At 54.6% G+C, this 18,778-nt stretch overlaps 1 protein-coding gene across 1 annotated transcript; it reads left to right on the forward strand.

The window, feature by feature from the left end:
* The first annotated feature begins 7,236 nt into the window (after positions 1-7,236).
* On the forward strand, positions 7,237-15,888 carry LOC112543612 (solute carrier family 22 member 6-like). Its single transcript, XM_025178187.2, has 10 exons — positions 7,237-7,750; positions 8,077-8,180; positions 10,154-10,308; positions 10,801-10,969; positions 11,288-11,411; positions 12,507-12,616; positions 13,297-13,511; positions 14,195-14,303; positions 14,619-14,822; positions 14,962-15,888. Exons 1-10 carry the CDS (start codon positions 7,379-7,381, stop codon positions 15,032-15,034), a joined length of 1,635 nt encoding a protein of 544 aa, XP_025033972.2. The 5' UTR covers positions 7,237-7,378; the 3' UTR covers positions 15,035-15,888.
* The last annotated feature ends 2,890 nt before the right edge of the window (positions 15,889-18,778 follow it).

Below are 18,778 nucleotides of genomic sequence, written 5' to 3' on the forward strand. Positions count from 1 at the left end.
GATGGCTTCTAGCCAGGCCTGCAGGGAGGATTCAGCCTTGAAATGGGAGAGTGCCCATCCCCCCTGCAGGGAACAATAGCATTAATAATTTGTATCTGACATGATTACAACCTGATTTCCTCTGTACCATTCCAGGACTGTTCAGATGCAGCTACTCCGGGGCTTTCAAAATACATTACAAGAGAAATTGGACACTGGAGCCGGAGATGGAATACAGGCATCTCTCCCTCGCAGCCCCAGCTGGTGACGCTGGACAACTGCATCTCATGGAGGAAGTGATGGTCCACCCACCAACCCCAAGAAATCCTACAAGTACCATCTTTAGATCAAAACAGAAATCAGCCAGGAGCAAAATTGCACCTCAAATACAGGAGGGAGCCAGTGGGATTTTGTAGTGGGTTTTAGAGCAGGTAGACCTAGAGATTCTAAGCTAGGCACTGGGAGGGGAGAGAGGTCTAGTGGGCTAAAAGAAGATAGGGGAGTTGATTGTTCTGGGAGTGGAGCAGCGTCTCATTCGCTAGGTCAGAGGCAGGTCTCCTGGCTTTGTCATTGCCTCAGTTTCCTCCCTCTTCCCCAAGAGAAGGGATAAAAGGGTGCATGAGGGTGGCAGCTCTTTCTGAATTAATGTTCATTGTGTGCTTTGATGTTCTCTTCTGAGAGCACATAAGTTCAAGCAGAGCAACCTGTACAGGGAAAAATTAGTTTTTGGGAGGATGTGACAGGTTACCTGGGATGCAGCTTGTAACTGGGATACTGCTGAGTGCACTGGCATATTAGCCTGGGCTCTCACACGGTGTTGCTCTGACAAGGACTGCTTCTCCCAGCCACTCATGACCTAACAATAGAGAGGTTCTAGCTAATTCCCCCAGTTCCCCAGCATAAAACTCCAGGCCTGTACCATTCAAAAGTCTCCCTCCATGTGGAAAAGGCATGCATGCACCAGCTTTGGTACACTGAGCAGATTTCCCAAGCACTTTGATCAAAACACACTGTTTCAAATAAAAAAATCAAACTTTTATTAACCGCAGAAAGGTTTAAAGTGTTTTTAAGTAGTAACGGGACAGAGCAAAGCTGGCTAACAAAAGTAAAATCTCAATCTGTGTTTGTGACCACCTCCATAGTTCAGTTTTTGTTCTCCAGGCGTGTTTCCAGGTGGTGAGTTGTGGGGAGGTGGGAGGCCAAATGATGATGTCACTTCCCCTTTTGTATAGTTTCTTCCAACTTGCTGGAAAGACCCTTTGCTAGGCCATGAGTCAAGCAGTGTCTGTGGTCTGTCTCTATATGTTCTGTCTGAAATCTCCCTTGCATACAGTTCCTGTGGTAGTGTGTATGACATTGCACCCTCAATTTTTTATGGAAATATGTTTTCGAATATGAAAATGCCTAACTTGAATACAAAATGTGGCATGTAACCTATCATCGAAGAGCTTGTGATACCCTGTATGAGTATATTCTATTTGTGTGCATATATCATTCCTGAACTTGAAGTTAGAAATATGAAGTATAAGCCTGTTTATATATCTAGATGTGCTAGGGAAGGCTATTAATAGGAAGGAACAGAGGCTATGACTACACTGCGTTTTTTTTGCGGAAAAGGATATGCAAATGGTGTGCTCATTTGCATATCTTCTTCCGATTCTTTTTGCGGAAGAGGTTTTGCTGTCGCCATTTGTCGGAAAAAACCCTCTTTTCGCAAGATCCCTTATTCCTCAAAAATCAAAGTTTACAGGATCTTGCAAAAAAGGGGATTTTTTTCGACAAATGGCCCCATCTACACAGGGCTTTTTAACAGCAAAACCTCTTCCGCAAAAAGAATCGGAAGAAGATATGCAAATGAGCACACCATTTGCATATCCTCTTCCCCAGTGTAGACATAGCCTTAATGGCCTGATATTCATGACAGTGATCTGTGAATAGTCTTGCTTTCCCTGTAAACCTGGAATACGCTTGGTCCTGTCAAGTCATGCGGCCAGGTCACCTGATCCTGGAACCCATTTTGGATGTGTCACTTTTCCATGGCAGTTGAAAGGGTTGAAACTGATCACAGAAGATTCCCACCTTCAGCAAAATATATGTACAAGTGCAAGTGGGGGACCAAACAATAGGGAGTAGGCAGATGCCAGACACCAAAAAACTCCCTGCTTACTATGAAGATGACTGCTTGAAACATCTAAGACTGAACAGGGGAAAGTATTGAAGCATTGGGCCCAAACCAGGAGGCTTTCTAGCTTGTGAGAAAAGATTATTAAAACTACTGTTAGGGTTAGAAATTGCACGGAACATGCTTCTTAGAATAGTAAGCTTAGCTGGCACGTTTTATTTTATTTTGCATAGTAACTTACTTTGATCTGCCTCTTATTACTTGCAACCACTGAAATCCTATTTTGTATATTTAATAAAATCACTTTTGTTTATCATTAAACCCAGTGTAAATAATTGTTACCAGAGGGTGGGGACAACAGCTGTGCGTCGCTCTCTTTCATTGATAAAGGGAGAAAACATACGAGTTGCTCTGTATAAAACTTTTATGCAAAGTAAGAGGGATTTATTCGAGGTTTGGGTCCCACTGAGGCTGTGCACCTGGGTGCTCTGTCAAGTTCCTGTGACTGAGCCTTCCCAGAGCTGAGCCGCACTCAGTGTTTGTGTTGCTCTGCTGTGGGCTGTGACTCCAACTCTGTGCCTTTGCTGGGGCAGACCAGAGGTTCTGGCTCATCAGGACAGGGTGGTGGGGTGCCCCAGAGGGCAGACAGGTGAGCTCAGTGGTATGACTGACCCACCAGGTGACAGTTGTATTGTGAATTCACTGGGTGCATTCCCCTTAATGAGCCATCAACACTGGTTTCTCCATTAGTGTCTGTGAAAGGCTGGTTGTGAGCATTTCCATACTCACACAAATTTCCATCACAGGGATGTAAAACCCCATTTAACTTGTTAACTGGTTAAACAATGTTTAACTTGCTAACCGATTAAAGGGGGGCCGAGTAGGGGGCTGGAGCGGCCCCCCTGCCACAGATGAGGGATGGGGCTGCTCTTTGGTGCTCTGGCACCTACCAGTAACCTAGTTAACCATTCACGTCCCTATTCCGTAACAGACTTAGGAAAACTTTGTAACTTCCTGTGCAACAAGAACACATACAGTCCAACAGGATATTAATGTATAACAGGTCAAGACTTTTAGCATGATACATAACCAGGCATACTCTGTACAAAACATATCATTATGGTACATGTGGGGATGCCAGCCAGGGTGTTGCTTTGGGGTACAAAGTGTCACAGAGGAAGAAGATATTGGGCCATTCCAAACCATTATTCCTTGAAGGGCCCGGGACCAGGCGCCCCTTTATAGCGTGGGCAGTGGGGCAAGGTCCCCCAGTCAGCACAGACAGGGTTTTGGAGTTCAGACCCACCTGGGGAGGATCAAGAGTTGGATCAGTGACTGGCCAAATGACTCAAGAAGAAGCTGCAGACCCAGTGAAGGGGGATCTGCTCAGTCGTGGAGATGGAGAGCTCAGCTGGGACACAGCCTTAATGGGGACGGCTTGTGAAACTCCTGGATCTGAGGGCTCAGTATACAGGCTAGGCAGACCAGGATTGAAATCACCCAGCCCCAAGAAGGAAGGCTGGGAAACCTAGAATTTAATGAGGTTAGCAGGTTAATTTGATTTAATTAGCCCTAAGAAAGGGGGAATATTGTTCTTAAATACTCTACTTATAACTGGATTATTCTCCATATTTAGAGGGAAACTGAGGTAAATTCCTGGAGGGCTGTCCCAGGACACAAGCAGGTGCAATGGGCCAGAACATAAGAACGGCCATACTGGGTCAGACCAAAGGTCCATCCAGCCCAGTATCCTGTTTGCCGACAGTGGCCAATGCCAAGTGCCCCACAGGGAGTGAACCGAACAGGTAATGATCAAGCGATCTCTCTCCTGCCATCCATCTCCACCCTCTGACAAACAGAGGCTAGGGGACACCATTCCTTACCCTTACTGGCTAATAGCCATTAATGGACTTAACCTCCATGAACTGATCCATCTTGCATGTATAGCTTGAACCCACAAGTTACCAGGCACATTGTTCCCTGTAAACTATGAGCTTGGACAGCCACCCAGGAGAATTTTGAATGCTGCCCAGCTGATTAGCAGAGCGCCCACAGTTGGTAGCAGCCGGCAGGATGCGTTCCTACTGGCGGTGTGCATCTTCACATGCCTTGGTGCACATAACAACATTTATTCCACACGTGGATCTAAACAATTAGAGGGAACATTGCCAGACACCCTCAACTACTCAGTTCTCCAAAGGCTCAAGCCCTATCTGAGAAGAGGATTTTGGCTCTGAGTTAGGTTGCAATTGTATTGAAGCAGAAAGCACTCTGCTGCATTGCATTGCTCTGGCTACGGTTGCATGCAGCATGCAGCATCCCTCAAAATACAAGGCCTGCGCTGCACTAGTATGTTGGGGAAAGTAGAGCAGCCCTTGAACTGAGATGGATGCTGTCCCTTTAAATTGCATCATGTGGCAATGCATTGGACTGTGCTGGTATAGGTCACAGGGAGCAGAATTGCATTAGGAGTCTCTTGGAAGTGGGCTGCCTGACTGGAGGGCTCTATGGATGTGATCTGGGGTGACAAGGAAATGGATACAGGCTAGTTGGGCTCCTGGGTATGACCAGGAAGGGATACCTGTCCCACATGACCTAGGGTGCCAGGGAAGGGGGACACCTAGGGTGCCAGGGAAGGGGGACACCTAGGGTGCCAGGGAAGGGGGACACCTAGGGTGCCAGGGAAGGCAGGGGACACCTGATGTGTCCTGATGTGTCCAAGTAGATCTGGAGTTGGAGGGGCCCATGGGCTTGATGTAGCACTACCTGGGGATACATACTGAATCACCATTTTCTAGGGCTATCAGACCAATTCCCTCATGTCCTGGGGCCCTAGTCCTGGTGGGGTTACAGCAAATGGCGTCCAGTCCATCCGGTCTGGGAGAGATGGCAACCCTATGCCCTGGACTGGGTTGTGGAGTCGGGGCAGGGGTCCTGCCATCCATTGAGCCTGCCCTGACTGTCATGGAGCTGGGTCCATGACATGGCTTCATGTGTGGCTGAATCTATCTGCAGCAAGGAGGGAGTGGGCTGAGTTAAGCAGGGATTTGGGGCTCCTAAGCATCTTAAAGCTAATGGATGAGGGAGGTGAGGGCAGAGTGGTCAGTCCATTCAGAGGATAGAGCCAGCAGAGGGGCGGGGCAGGTGGATGAGCCCCCACAAGGCAGGGAAGCAGGATAATGCAGGGACTGTATCGAGGGGCATAAGTGCTGTGCCCCCTCAAATTCCCAACCCCCTGGGTTAGAGCTGGCCCCTACTGAGACGCTGACCGCAAGGTCACTTCTGTCCCAGACACCCTCTCCTCACCACATTCTTGCTCTCCCTTCCCCGCTGTTGTCACTGTAGGACTCCCCCCCTCCAGTCTCCAATCCCCACAGTGAGAGAACCCCTAGTGACTGCTACACACACATCCATAGGCACGCACAATCAGACATACATGTATACATATGTACACACGCACATGCACGTGCACGCACACATGAACTCCCACATAGATACTGTTGTGCCTACCAGGAGCCAGCTGCTGCTGGTGGGAACTGCTGCTGCAGTGGGGTGGTTGAATGAGTGTCCTGTGAGGTACATGGGGTCTGCAGGGTGCTGGCAACCAAGCCTAGCTCAGAGGGACAGGGAGAGGGTATTGCAGCGCGCAGTGCTGGGAGCAGATAGCAAGCCCTGTGCACCTGCATGGAGAGGCTCCAGGGAGAGGTTAAGTGTGTGGGTGGAATGAGAGGGGGCCCTACACCTTCTGCCAGCTGCTGGCCAGCCCCTTGCCCCTCCTGCCCACAGTGCTTGGGGCATTTGCCTCCTCATGCCTTTCACCATGTGTCACCTCTGAATCCAAGTCCAGGTATATCTGGTGGGCTGTGCTGAATCCCTAAGCAAAGCTGAGCAATTCCCTTGGGGTGGCTCCTGTGCTGGACAATGGCTGGTGATGTCTGTTCAACAGCACCCTTGCCGTTGTCTCTGTAGAGCTAGTATCTGGGGCCTCTCCCTACCCCACAGCATGTTTTAGTGAAAACCATACAGTGCAATTCCTATACTATTACATGCAGGGCTGATGTACATACCCAGACAGATAGGTGCTGTTCCGCAGAGCACAACCTTTCCCCTGATACCTCACACAACCTGCTTTATAAGCAATATCACAATTCGACACAAAATGAGGAAAATGGGGGCTACAGGGCACCCCCCCCCAGGCACAGAGTGTCACAAGGGTGTGTCCGGATGAGAACTGGATGCACAGACCAGGCTGTGGAGGCCAAACTTCAGCAATAGGTGACTGAATAGCGGAACTGAAAGCACCAAATTGGGGTCAGGGGGGTGATCTTGGCTCTCACAGGAAATGGGAATCCAGTAGGCAGATAATGATTAACCCTAAATGTGCTGCTGTGACGAAAGAAGGGGGGATTGGGCCCAATGCCTGGGGGAGGTAGCCAGACCCCCTTGGATCAAAATATACGTGGGGAGGGAGGAAAGTTGTTTGCTGCGTAGCTGTGTCTTTAAAGGGATGGTCTGCAGGGTGTGTAGTGTGGAGAAGATAGAAGAGGGTTAATGGTTTAGGAGGCTAAAGGGGCAGAAACATAAAAAGGTAAATGAGGGCAAAGCCAGGGCTCCTGGCAGGGTCTGACACTGGACACAGCTTGTTGCCCATGAGGCACATTGTCCAAGGAGCCCTCCTCAACCCAGGAGGGATGGGTGGCAAGTCATCCCAGAATTCTCTCACTCTGCATCACCAGCAACACTCTTGACTGGTCTGTGGCTAGTGCCAGCTTGCTGGGGGATGAGCCACTGCTGGGGCAGTGCCAGCGTCTTGCCTCAGTACCATGGGCAGAGCCAGCACCAATATCTGCTCTCCAGTGTCTGGGGTAGGGTCAGTGCCCAGGCCCCAGTGGAGCTGCCCAGTCTGGCAGCCAGCCCTCTCTCCTCAGCTCCTGCCCTGGAGCCCAGTTCCCCGTCTCCAGTGCCCATTTCCTCCTGCCTCCATGTTTCCTTCCTCCTTGTGAGCAGCTGCCCCTCACTGTGAGGAGGAAGGGGAGGCACCCTTGGTTGCTACATAACATGGCAGGAGTCAATCGTTAACCCCCCTCTCTACCGTCCCCTCGCTGGCTATATAAAGCAGCCAGCCAGGAGCAGGGAAGAGCTGCTCCTTAAGGGCATCTATGCTCATCTCTCCCTGCAGGTGCCTGTGCCCATCTCTCCCTTGAGGCACCAGTCTCTCCCTGCAGTCACCCCAGGAGGAGCCCCAGATCCATTTCCCCCACCACTGCTGTCCCAGCTATGGCCTTTGGTGACCTCCTGGAGAAGGTGGGCAGTGCAGGTCCCTTCCAGCTCCTCTGTGTCCTGCTGCTCACCGCGCCTGCCCTCCTCATCGCCAGCCACAACCTGGTGCAGAACTTCAGTGCTGCCTCCCCTGAACACCAGTGCCGCCCCCTGCCACCAGGCGCCAACGCCAGCTGGGTGGGCAACACCACTGCAGCTCATGAGGGGATCTTCCTGGCTCTGCACTCGGCGCGGTGCTGGCGCTTGGCAGGCACCCCTGGGCAGCATCCAAGACTCAACAGCTCGCTGGGCAGAGCAGGAGAGACAGAGCCCTGCCAGGACGGGTGGTACTACGATCACAGCACCTTCTCCTCCACCATCGTCACGGAGGTATAGCTGGGAATCCCCTTCCTCCCTGCTGCCCTGCGTCAGAGCCCTGCTGGGGGCAGGGATGGAGGAGAAGACATGAAGGATGCACTTAGGGGAGGGGATACAGCAGAGAGAGAGGGGCAGTGGAAGTGAGGGATGAAGAGGGGAGGAACTGGGAGTACAGAAGAGTGGGGAGCAGATGGGGAGGCCAGAGGAGGATGTGGGGGACAGTTGAGTGCTGGGGGATGGGTGGCTATGGAGTTCCAGTCCCCCAGACCAAGCTGCTAATTACGAGGGGCCCCCTGGGGGTATCATGACCTATATCTTACTGTCTGTCTGTCTGCTAGTGGGATCTGGTGTGTGATCTGGGCCCCCTCCCAGCACTGGCGCAGACGCTGTTCATGGCAGGGGTGCTGCTTGGAGCCCTCCTCTTCGGCATCTTCTCAGACAGGTGGGTGCTGGGCAGTGGCATAGCAACGGGGGGTGGGGAGGGGCAGTTGCCCCCAGGTGCCATGCTGGGGGGGGCGCCAATTTAGTCCCCCTCCACCACCCTGCTATTCCTCAGCTCGCCTGCTCCTCTTCTGCCCACCGGCTGGAGCCTCCTCACCTCTCCACCCCCAGCCCGACCCTCCTCCATCTCCGCTGGCGGGTTCGTGTGTTCAGGGGCCCAGCTCCAAACTGGAGGGGATGGAGGAAGATGCGGTACCAGCTTCGCCCTTCCTCCCAGGGTCGGGCTCAGCTGTGCGCCAGGTTTAGAGCCCCCCTACATGGTGGTGGGGGGAAGTGCAAATTCTGCCTTTGCACCCAGGAGCATAACACCCTCGCTACGCCTCTGGTGCTGGGGGGTGGGGCTGGACCTAACAACCCCCTGGTGCATCCAGCCTGGCTCAGATCCCCTCTCCCTTCTGCCCTGGCTCAGACCAATGGGCCCATTTAGCCTGTTATCTCTCCCCCAGGATTAGACCAATGTGCCCTTCCAGACTGGTATCCCCCTGCAACCTGGATCAGATCACTGGGCCCATCCAGCCCGTGCCCCCCTCAGCCTCTGCTTCCCTGGCTCAGATGCATGGTCCTGCTCCGTCATTCCATTGACACTGGGCCGAGCAGTTACTCCTCACTTGTTACTAGCTGGTTATTGCAGCTCCGCTCTGCAGCGCCGCCTGTTAACCATGGGTTGTGGTGCAGTCCCAGCTCATGGCTTGATGCTCAGCCCTCAGCCAACAGGTGTTAGCAAGGAAACAAGGGGTCCCATACTTTTCTGCTTCGGTTGGCCCAGCACTTGTACACACAGGGCATCCCTCCATCCCATGCACAGCCCCCTCTGCGTCACCCTCCTAGCCCCTCTAGTTCAGGGACTCACTGCAAGCCCCTGCTTCCCTCATGCCAGGGTCACTCACTCTCCCCCAGTGCTAGGGGCTGTGGGCTCACTTCCTTTCTCCCATGTTCGCTATTTCCCCTTTCCTCATTGTTACTTATCCAGGAGCTGTCATTCAGGCCATGCCCCCCACAGTTACACCCTGTGCGGAGGATGGGCAGAGCTGAGAGGGGGTGTTGGCATGCTGCTGGGCAGAGGTTCTTGAAGTGTGGATTGCGATCCCAAAGTGGGTCGCGCCTCCCTTTGAATGGGGTTGCCAGAGCTAGTGTTAGACTTTCTCAAGCCTGGACTTAAGCCTAGGTCCCACCGTCTGGTGCTGAAGCCCTGGGCAGCGGGGCTCAGGCTATAAGGCTCCACACCCGGAGTGGAGGGTCTTGTGCTTCGGTTATGCTCCCCACCACCTCCCGCCTGGCGTGGCAGGGCTTGGACAGGTTCAGGCTTTGGTCCCTCCTCCTTGGGTCATTTTGTTGTCAGAGAGGGTCTCAGTGCAATGAAGTATGAGCACCCCTGTGCTAGGGCATTATTTAGTGCCCTCAGCTGGTATTTTGATCAAGACAATTGTGGAGGTGCTTGAGGCTGGGGCTCTGCTGAAATGCTGCTGGATCTCTGGATACCCTCCATTTCTCTTCGTCAGTTGTGCCCAACATCCCCTTAGCATTTTAGCCATTGGTGTCTTGCACATTCCCTGATAGTCTGAACTGGACCAGATGCAGCATTCAAAGCTGCAGACAGAGCAAGAAATGCTAGGGAACTGAGTGTACAGCCAAGCTCGGTTGGTTACAAGTTTACTAGCTATCGATGATCAGTGACCAAGTGCTGGTCACTTTTTTTGATGATCAGTTATTAACCAGGAATGACCAGTGATCCGAGGCAGTTGCTGTTGATCAGTAATTCTCAGCTGTCAGTTACCTACGTCAGACAATCAGAGATGCCTGACCACATGCTGCAGTTTCCTGTGGCAGTGAGCACCACAGGTGAACAATCTGTCCTGTGAGACCCACGTCGCTCCCTCTGGGGTCTTACTGTGGACCCTCCCCTCTGTGATGCAGGTTTGGGCGGCGGGTCGTCCTGCTAGGTTCTCTGCTGTTGGTGGCTGTCATGGGAACTGGTGCTGCTTTCTCGTCAAACTTCCTCACCTACTGCGCTTTCCGCCTGCTGAGCGGGGTTGGCCTGTCAGGCTTCCTCCTCAACTACATCTGCCTCAGTGAGTATCCCCAGGGCAGGGAGAATGGGTCCTGGGCCTTTCCCCTCTAGGGGCACCAGCTACAATGCAGCCCCAGGGCAGCTGGCTAATGGGGAATAGGATATGGGCCCTTTCAGCTCCACTGGGCACCGCTCCAATCTGGCCCCAGAGTGGGAGGACTGGCTGGCTCAAGAGGGTGGGGAATGGGGTATGGGACCAACTCTAATCCAGGTTAATGCTGCCCAGGGACCTTCCCCATCCAGTGTCTTATTGCATAGTGTGCAAGGAGTTTGCTGGGCCTCTCTCAGCCCAGTTCCTAGCAGGAATCTCATCTGGCCCTAATTGTGGGAGGCTCAAGTCAGGGCCTGAAAGGGACACAGAAATGAACTGCCCTTCCTCAAGGCAGGCCTGGGATGAGGCCCACGAGTGATAGCCATGGTGGGAGCTTGGTCTGAAGAAAGGGCTCAAGAGTCACCCCCCAGCTAGATGTTCCATCCCTCTGCCCCTGCCCAGGTCTGGAATGGGTCCCCACCAAGTCCCGCGCCTTGGTGGTGACATGGCTGAGTTACTGCAGCACGGCAGGCCAGGTGGTACTGGCCGGCCTGGCCTACGGCATCCGGGATTGGCGCTGGCTGCAGCTGGCCATTTCCACCCCTTTCTTCGTCTTCTTCCTCTGCATCTGGTGAGTTCCCCATCCCCAGAAGGACTTTGGAGAGGAGGGAGGTCTTGTGGTGAGGGCAGGGGGCTGGGGCCCAGGACCCCTGGGCTCTACTCCCTGCTTTGGGAGGGTGTGGGGTCTAGTGGTAAGAGCTGGGAAGAGGGCCGTGTTCTGTCCCCCCAGCCCTGCCACTGCTTAACTCTATGACATTGCTGGGGGCAAATTACATCCCCCTATGCCTCCTCCATAAAACGGGGCTGAAGAAACGAGAGCAAAGTGCTAACCCCCCCTCCCCCCCCGATCAGCCATGTCTGAGTGGAGTCCTGGCTCTCCCCTCTCCAGGTGGATCCCAGAGTCTGCGCGCTGGCTCCTCGTCAACCACAGGCCTGCGATGGCGCTGAGCACTCTGCAACGGGTGGCCCGCATCAATGGGAAACAGCTGGGTAGGAACAGCCTCTCCCTGGAGGTGAGACAGTGTCCTTTGACCCCAGGGGTCACAGCATGTCCCAGCCCTGGCACCCAGCTGGCCTTAGGAAGGGGGAGGGGGATACTTGGGGAGCCCCACTCCCCAGTGTGTTGGCACCTGGCCCATCTCCTTGCCCCATTCGGTAGATTCTTGTCTCTCCCCACACACCCATCCCTCCCTCTCCTCACACCCCCATCTCTGCCTCTCCTCACGCACCCATCCCCCCCTCTTTCCTCGGACCCATCCCTCCCCCTACACACCCATGCCTTCCTCTCCTCACATATCCTCCCCCCCACGCCCTCCCTTTCTCCCCCCCACACCTGTCCCTCCCTCTCGTCACACATGCGTCCCTCCCCCTCTTCATACACTCATCCCTCCCTCCTCCCCATTGCTCCCTCCCAGCCACATACCTGTCCTTCTCTCCCCCTACACACCCTCCCTCCCTTCCCCCACACACCCATCCCTCCCTCTCCCCACACACTTATCCCTCCCCCATACACCCGTCCTTCCCTCCCCCCACACACCTGTCCCTGCCTCTCCTCACACACCCATGCTTCCCTCCCCCTACACACCTGTCCCTCCCTTTCCCCACATACCCATGCTTCCCCCCCACTGCCCATCTCTTCTTCTTTCCACACACCCGTCCATCCCTCTTCTCACACATCTGTCCCTCCCTCCTCCCCACACCCATCCCTCCCTTTCCTCCCCCACACTTGTCCCTCTCTCTCCCCACACACCCATCCCTCTCTCTCTCGCCAAATACCCATCCATCCCTCAATCTGTTGTTCAGATTTCCCTCCCACCATGTTACCCCCTCTCCCTGTTACCCAATGCCCAGACTTCCAGGGCAGATGCCAAGGGCAGAAGCCATGTTCGGGTGTCATGCTGAGCTCCTGCCCTCAGTCTCAGCCCTACAAGGCTCCCGTCCCTACTGGGTGTGAGATGGGGGATGGGGCTTTGGGGCTGGGAAGGCCCTGGGCTGGGCCAGCTTGGTGCAGGCAGCACCCCCACAGCCCTGGGGCCAAGCGAAGGATCGAGTCTGTGTCCTGCCTCCTCCTCCCCTGGGGCCCTGCTGAGCCACCTGCTGTCTCCTAGGTGCTGGAGAGAGTGGGGGGCAGCCCACCCAAGAAAGGCACTTGCTCTTGCCTGGACCTGTTCCGCACGCCGGCCATGAGACGCATCACCTGCTGCCTTATGAGTGTCAGGTAAGGGCTCTCTGCCCAGCCAGCCTGGGGCTCAGAGTCTCCAGCGCCGGAGCCATTTGTACACAAGGGATAAAGGCACCTATTGGGGGACGGCCAGATAGTGGTGGGTGCGGGTGGAAGGGGAAGGCTGCAACAGGCTAAAAGAGCAGCTCTGGTGGTAGATAGATAAGGAAAAGAGGATCCATGGGCGAGCCAGAGGGGGAGGGAGGGACATATAGTTGAATGTCTAGGATTTAGTAATGAGGATACATGGACACAGACACATCTGCCTGGATCTAAGGAGAGGATGGAGGAACAGAGGGACACATCTATGAGGATGGACGGGGTTGGAGGAGGGAGAGGACACAAATGTACCTTGGAGGATGGACACATATCACAAAGGCCTCCCCCACTTCCCAGCTGTCACAGCCTCGCTGAGCTCTCCATACCACCTGTGACTCCTGCCTGATGCCATGACTAGTGTTCCCTGTAAGCTGAGCACTTGGGCGGCCACTCGAGGGATTCAAATGCTGCCCAGCTGATTAGCAGAGTGCCCACAATGCCGGTAGCCAGCAGCCTGTGTTCCTACTGGTGGTGCACATCCTCACATGCCTTGGTGCACATGCCAAAATTTATTCTGCGCATAGCTGGAAAAATTAGAGAGGACATTGCCCCTGATCCACCTCCCCTCTGCCCTGCAGCTTCTCCACCAACTTGGCCTACTTTGGGCTCTCCATGGACTTGCAGGCCTTTGGCCTGGACATCTTCTTGGTGCAGACGTTCTTTGGAGCCATTGACATCCTGGCCAAGATGGCCTGTGCCCTGGCACTGAGCTACTTTGGGCGCCGAGCTGTCCAGGCCAGCTCCCTCATCCTGGCTGGCACCTTCCTGCTGGGGAACATCCCTGTGCCCAGAGGTAAGGAGCCCTCTGGGAGCCACATTCTCAGCCTACTCAACCTCCAGTAGTGATGGGTGTCAGGTAGGTCCTCTGAGCTGGGAAGTGGAGGAGGCCCTCGTGACATGGCTCTGCCACATCTCCCATCCTATGACCTTCAGGCGAGATGGTTAGGGTAAGAGGGCAGAGCTGGGAGCCAGGACTCCTGGGTTCTAGGCCCTGTTCTGGAAGGGCAATGGGGTCTGGTGATTGGAACAGGGTGGGCAGCTGGGGGTCAGAGCTCCTAGAGCAGTGTTTCTTAAACTTTTGAAGACCAAGGAACACCAAACAATAATTTATTTTATGCGGAACACCAAGGGTTGAACAAAAAAAAAAAAAAAAAGACATTGACCTTTTAAGGGCGGCCATTTTGAACTCTGTTCTCTGCGGCACACCTCCGACTGTCTCACGGCACACCGGTGTGCCGCAGAACACGCTTTAAGAAACACTGTCTAAGAGTCTATTCATTGCTCTGCCACTGCTTTGGACAAGTCATTCTCCTTGTGCAGTCTTATGCCTCAGTTTTCCCCATGTGAAATGCTGCACTGATATTTTTTACGGCTCACATGGCAGCTGTGATGTGGGGCTATAGTGAGGAAAACCTGCACGGGGCTTTGTGACCTCAGAGAAGGCCAGTTCTCCATCCCCATCCCTTCTCTCCCCAGAGATGCTGATGGTGCGACTGACTCTTGTGGTGCTGGGAAAAGGATGCTTGGCTGCCTCCTCCGTCTGCTCCTATCTGTATGGAGGAGAGCTCTTTCCAACTGCTGTCAGGTAAAATCCACATCTCTGTGATTGAATAAACAGCCCCTTCGCCCCACCCCAGAGATGGCTGCATTACAGTACTGAGTGAGGGATCCTTGTATAGGCAGCCTCTGTGCTCCATTCCACGGGCAGCTGCATCTCAGAGCCAAGTGAGGGATCCCAGTATAAACATCCCCGCGCTCCACCCCAGAGGTGGCTGCCTCAGTGCCAGGAAAGAGCTCCCTGTCACAACAGCCTCTGTGCTCCATCCTAGAGGTGGCCCCTTCTCCATGCGGGTCATCCTGTTATTATTACAAGTCTCTCACAATACGCTGTTACTGGCAGGCAGACAGGCACTGGCTTCACCACCGTGGTGGCTCGTCTGGCTGGCATGGTGGCCCCAGTGGTGCTGGTGGCCGGGCAGCAATTTCCTTTCCTGCCGCTGGTGATATTCGGGGTGGCTCCCATCGTCTCCGGTGTCGCTGCCTGCTTCCTGCCAGAGATGCACAATGTCCCCCTGCTGGACAGCATAGAAGAGGTGGAGGCCAGGTGAGACACTCGGGCTGGTGGCGCATGTCCCCCATTGCCCTTTCATATTCCCCTCCCCCGTAAACCTCTGTTCCTTCCCCGTCAATCCCTTCCCACCTGCCCCTGCAGCCCTTTTCATTCCCTCTCTCTCTGGTTCCAGAGCAAGGCGGAAAGGTGAGGAGGCGCCTGTTGAGGAGAACATGGATCACATTGTCCACTCAACCAGGATCTGAGCAGCCTTCCCTGCCCCCCAAGACCTCCAGCCTTGGGCCCTCGGTGCACAGGTGCAGGCTGCACCAAAGGGCCATCATGGAGGGGGAAGCCACCTGCTGCTCCCTTTGCAACTTAGGGCTCAGCGCCCTTAAAGAGACAGGGCAAACGGTGGGCGGGGGGCACCAAGTTGTGCCACTGAGCTGTCCGCTAATGACGGGCCCTGCGCCTCGCACACAGGGAGCCTGTGAGACATGGAGAGAACAGGGATACACTCCCCCAAACAACTTTGCCAGATGTGACTGTAATGGCTCTCCTCTGTGGTGTATTTTGGCCTGACACCTGCCCCTCCCTCTAGCCTGCTTGGGCTGTGAACTGGCTCCCTCTGGTGGTGCATATTGGCCTGACACCCATCCTCCTAAAATGATTCTCTCCGGAAGGAGGAGTACTCAGGGGTGGCTCATGGGACACTGGTTCATGTCCTGCTGCGGACTGAGACCCTGCCAACAGATTTCACACCTGCTGATGCGTCAGCACCAAGCTGGGCTTGGATTGGATCCTGAGGCCAAACTGATGATCGTCAGATCTTTGGGGCAAAGTGGGAAGAAAGCCTGGGAGCTCTGAAAGCATCGGTGGCTCACCACTAGGTGCAAGTGTTTGGGGAGCAGCTAGACTGCTCAGACAAGCTATGCAGGAGGTGTGGTAACCGAATCCAAACTATAACAGTCACCAATGGGGCCATATGTGGCGTCCAAGCCCCCAGGGAGCAGGGATAAGGATATGTGTGTGTGGGGCGGGGTGCCTAGGTGAGATTTTCTGCTCTTGGTCCTGTGGCCTTCTGTACATTTTGTAAATAAACCAGCTGCACTGAGAAGTTCCTCTGGCTCCAGGTCCCTGATCCCTGGACCCCAACCACCACATGGAGTCAGGGCTGGCGCTCCTCTGGAAACAGGGGCAAGGGCATGTTTTTCCCTCCAGAAAATGTTCTTTTTGGGGAAAAACAATGTATTTTATTCTGAAATGCAGTTTGGCTGACTCCTGCACCTGCCTTCTCTATGAGATGGGTCCCTGGCCAGACTACATCCCCATTTTGTAGATGGGAGGGCTGTGCATCTTGGGAATAGCTGGTACATCATTGCGGTTTTATAGTTTGGGTGCTTCATGTGCCTGTTCTCCCTAGGCTGGGCTCCCTGGATGGGTTGCATTTCCCATGCTGCACCACACTCTCTCCAAGAGACTGTGATGGGGATCAGAAGCAGGCAGGATCCCACAAGACTACTGGGGACAATGTGCATAGCAACTTCCACATACTACAGAGGCTGCATCAAGTGCTGGCTTCTAGCAGAAGGGGGAGGCTGTGGTGGTATGAACAGCCTCCTGTTACCCCAGTGCTGTAGTAGCCCACTAGGCCCTCTAGGGCAGTGTTTCCCACATGGTGTTCTGTGGAAGCCTGAGGTTCCGCAAAGTGAAACTAAGGGTTCCGCAAGAAAATTCTACTCCCCTATTCCCTGGAGAGCCTGTGGGCCGCTCCCATTGGAGCTGTGCCGGCAGGGACAGGCTTCTGGCGGCGTGCTTCTCTGGCCAGTCCACCACCCACTGTAGCTGCCCCACCACTGCGCGGCCCCCTCCTCACCCCGCAGGACTGCCCTGTCCCACGGGGCTTCTGGTGCCACGCAGCTGCCTCCTCCTCTTGTGCAGGCAACAGCTTGTTACAGGAGCCGCTGCTGCTGGGAGGGGAAGGGTGGCTGGGTCAGAAGTGCCAAGTAGCCGCTCCCGGACCTTGGCATTTTTAAACTGCTGCCTGCGCCCCAGCAGGGGCCATGCGGAACTTGGCTGGGGCTCTGCCACCCTCCTCGGGGCACGGTCAGGCTTGCTGCCCCCTGTGCACTGCAGCTCTCTCTCCCCGGTGCCCCCCCCCCACCCTACTGGGGAAGCAGCAGAGTCTGGTTTGGTGGGGCAGGTCAGGTTTCTATACTACCACCATCCCTGCCCTCCCAGGGTTGGTGGCTGTGGGGGCATTCCTGGCCCTGATCCCTCTTGGGGATCCTGGAGGGGCTCCCTGCCCACAGAGAGACCACACTGCCCCCCTGCCAGGGCTGTCCTCTGGAAAAGTCATGGCCAGCTGAGTACCAAGCTGTGAAGCAGAGAGGAGCCCAGACAGAAGGGAAGCCGCTGTGGCCTGCCACACAGGAAGAGAACCCCCGCTGGTCAGCAGCATGAGGGCTGGGTGGTAGGGCAACACCTTGAATAAAAGGAGTCACTGATGTGAGGTCTCAGAAACCAACTACCCTGTTCCCCAGCCTCATGGTGAGTGGGGCTGAGTCATTGATGTCAGTTGAAAGGCAGCTTGGCCTACTGGCTAGGGAGGCAGGGCTCCTGGGATCTGTCCCTGGCTCTGCCATTGACCTTGGGCAGGACCTTCTCTGCTCAGTGCCTCAGTTTCCCCTCCCACTCTTTGTTTGGATTGACAGCCCTTCAGGGCTGGGACTATCTTTGGGTCAGTGCTGAGCCTACCCCACAGGGGTCCTGAGCTCAGCTGGGGTCTTTAGCCATGCCCATGATACTAGTAATAATGCACACCCCAGTGTTGGGCCTTCATCACGGGCGGGATTCCCAGCTACCTCTATGAATAGCAGCTTCCCCCTGCAAATCAGGCCTGGGGGTAAGCAGTCTCCAGTGGAAAACACCGAATGAATGGCCTCTTTTGCGATGCATTCCTTGCACGCTGCCGGGCTCATGTCTCAAGCCACTGTCTGCAAAATGCTAGTGACCAGCACTGGCATGTTCCAGGCTGGGGCAGGAGAGTGAGCATCCCTGTGTCCCTCTGACAGTGCATGCAGATCTCTGTATGTAGTGCGCTCCCATGCAGGCAGACACAACCACACCATATGCAATCAAAGCACAGGCACACTGCCACTAGCTGTACCCTGGCAAAAGCATACAACGGTCATGGGAGCACACACACGGTCATCACCACTACATGCATGCACACACAAACACATGTGCACACACAAAAATCATCTTTCACACATGACCATGACATGCATGCCCCACATGCACAAACCTGTCAGCAACTACCACAAACAAGCCCTGTGCACATGTGCACACACATGCACATGTGCTTAGACATGACCACCCCATGCAAATAAGCTCACAAGCACCATATCCTCCTCACCCCAGCCATGATCACCACACACACACACACACACAGTTGCACCCACACTCATACACCCACGACAGCTTTCCCTGACAACTTGAAATGCATCAGCTCCCTGCAGGATTTTAGCTCAATGATAAAGTGCTTGAAATTCTTAAGGCAGGTGCTGTTGGGCAGAGTCAGCCTCCCCCACCACCTGCGCTTTAGCCCTCATGGCCCATCCTGGGAATTCCCTCCCCGTCAAATTTGTTGTTACTCCCCCACAGGCCCAGGCCCGGAGAAGGACGTCGAAATTGCTGCTCCCTGAGGCAGGGAGAGAACTGTAGGCCAGGGACTCTGGGGGTTTTGCCGCATGCCAACCCCAGGGGTAGGGGCTGCCTTTGTGCTCGCAGCAGCCCCTCTCAGAGTATCTCCTTGGATCTCAGCCCTAGAGCTTAACCCCCTCCCTCCCTGTTCAGACAAGGGGGAATGAGCCTGTAGTAAGCCAAGAACAGCAGTTGGAAATTGCCTGCGGCTCTGTTTGTGTATGTGCGCTTGTGTGCATATGCACATTTAGGTGTATCCATGGTGCATGCACATATATGTGAATGCCTGTGTCCAGGTGTCTGTG

Source organism: Pelodiscus sinensis, chromosome 11 (assembly GCF_049634645.1).
Source record: "Pelodiscus sinensis isolate JC-2024 chromosome 11, ASM4963464v1, whole genome shotgun sequence".
In the NCBI taxonomy this organism is placed as follows: Eukaryota; Metazoa; Chordata; order Testudines; family Trionychidae; genus Pelodiscus; species Pelodiscus sinensis.

Excerpts from the sequence above, each read along its gene's own strand:
- LOC112543612 (XM_025178187.2), top strand. The coding sequence starts at position 7,379 with ATGGCCTTTGGTGACCTCCTGGAGAAGGTGGGCAGTGCAGGTCCCTTC. Across the intron at positions 8,181-10,153 it reads TTCGGCATCTTCTCAGACAG|GTTTGGGCGGCGGGTCGTCC; the intron begins GTGGGTGCTGGG and ends TCTGTGATGCAG. Across the intron at positions 13,512-14,194 it reads GAACATCCCTGTGCCCAGAG|AGATGCTGATGGTGCGACTG; the intron begins GTAAGGAGCCCT and ends TTCTCTCCCCAG.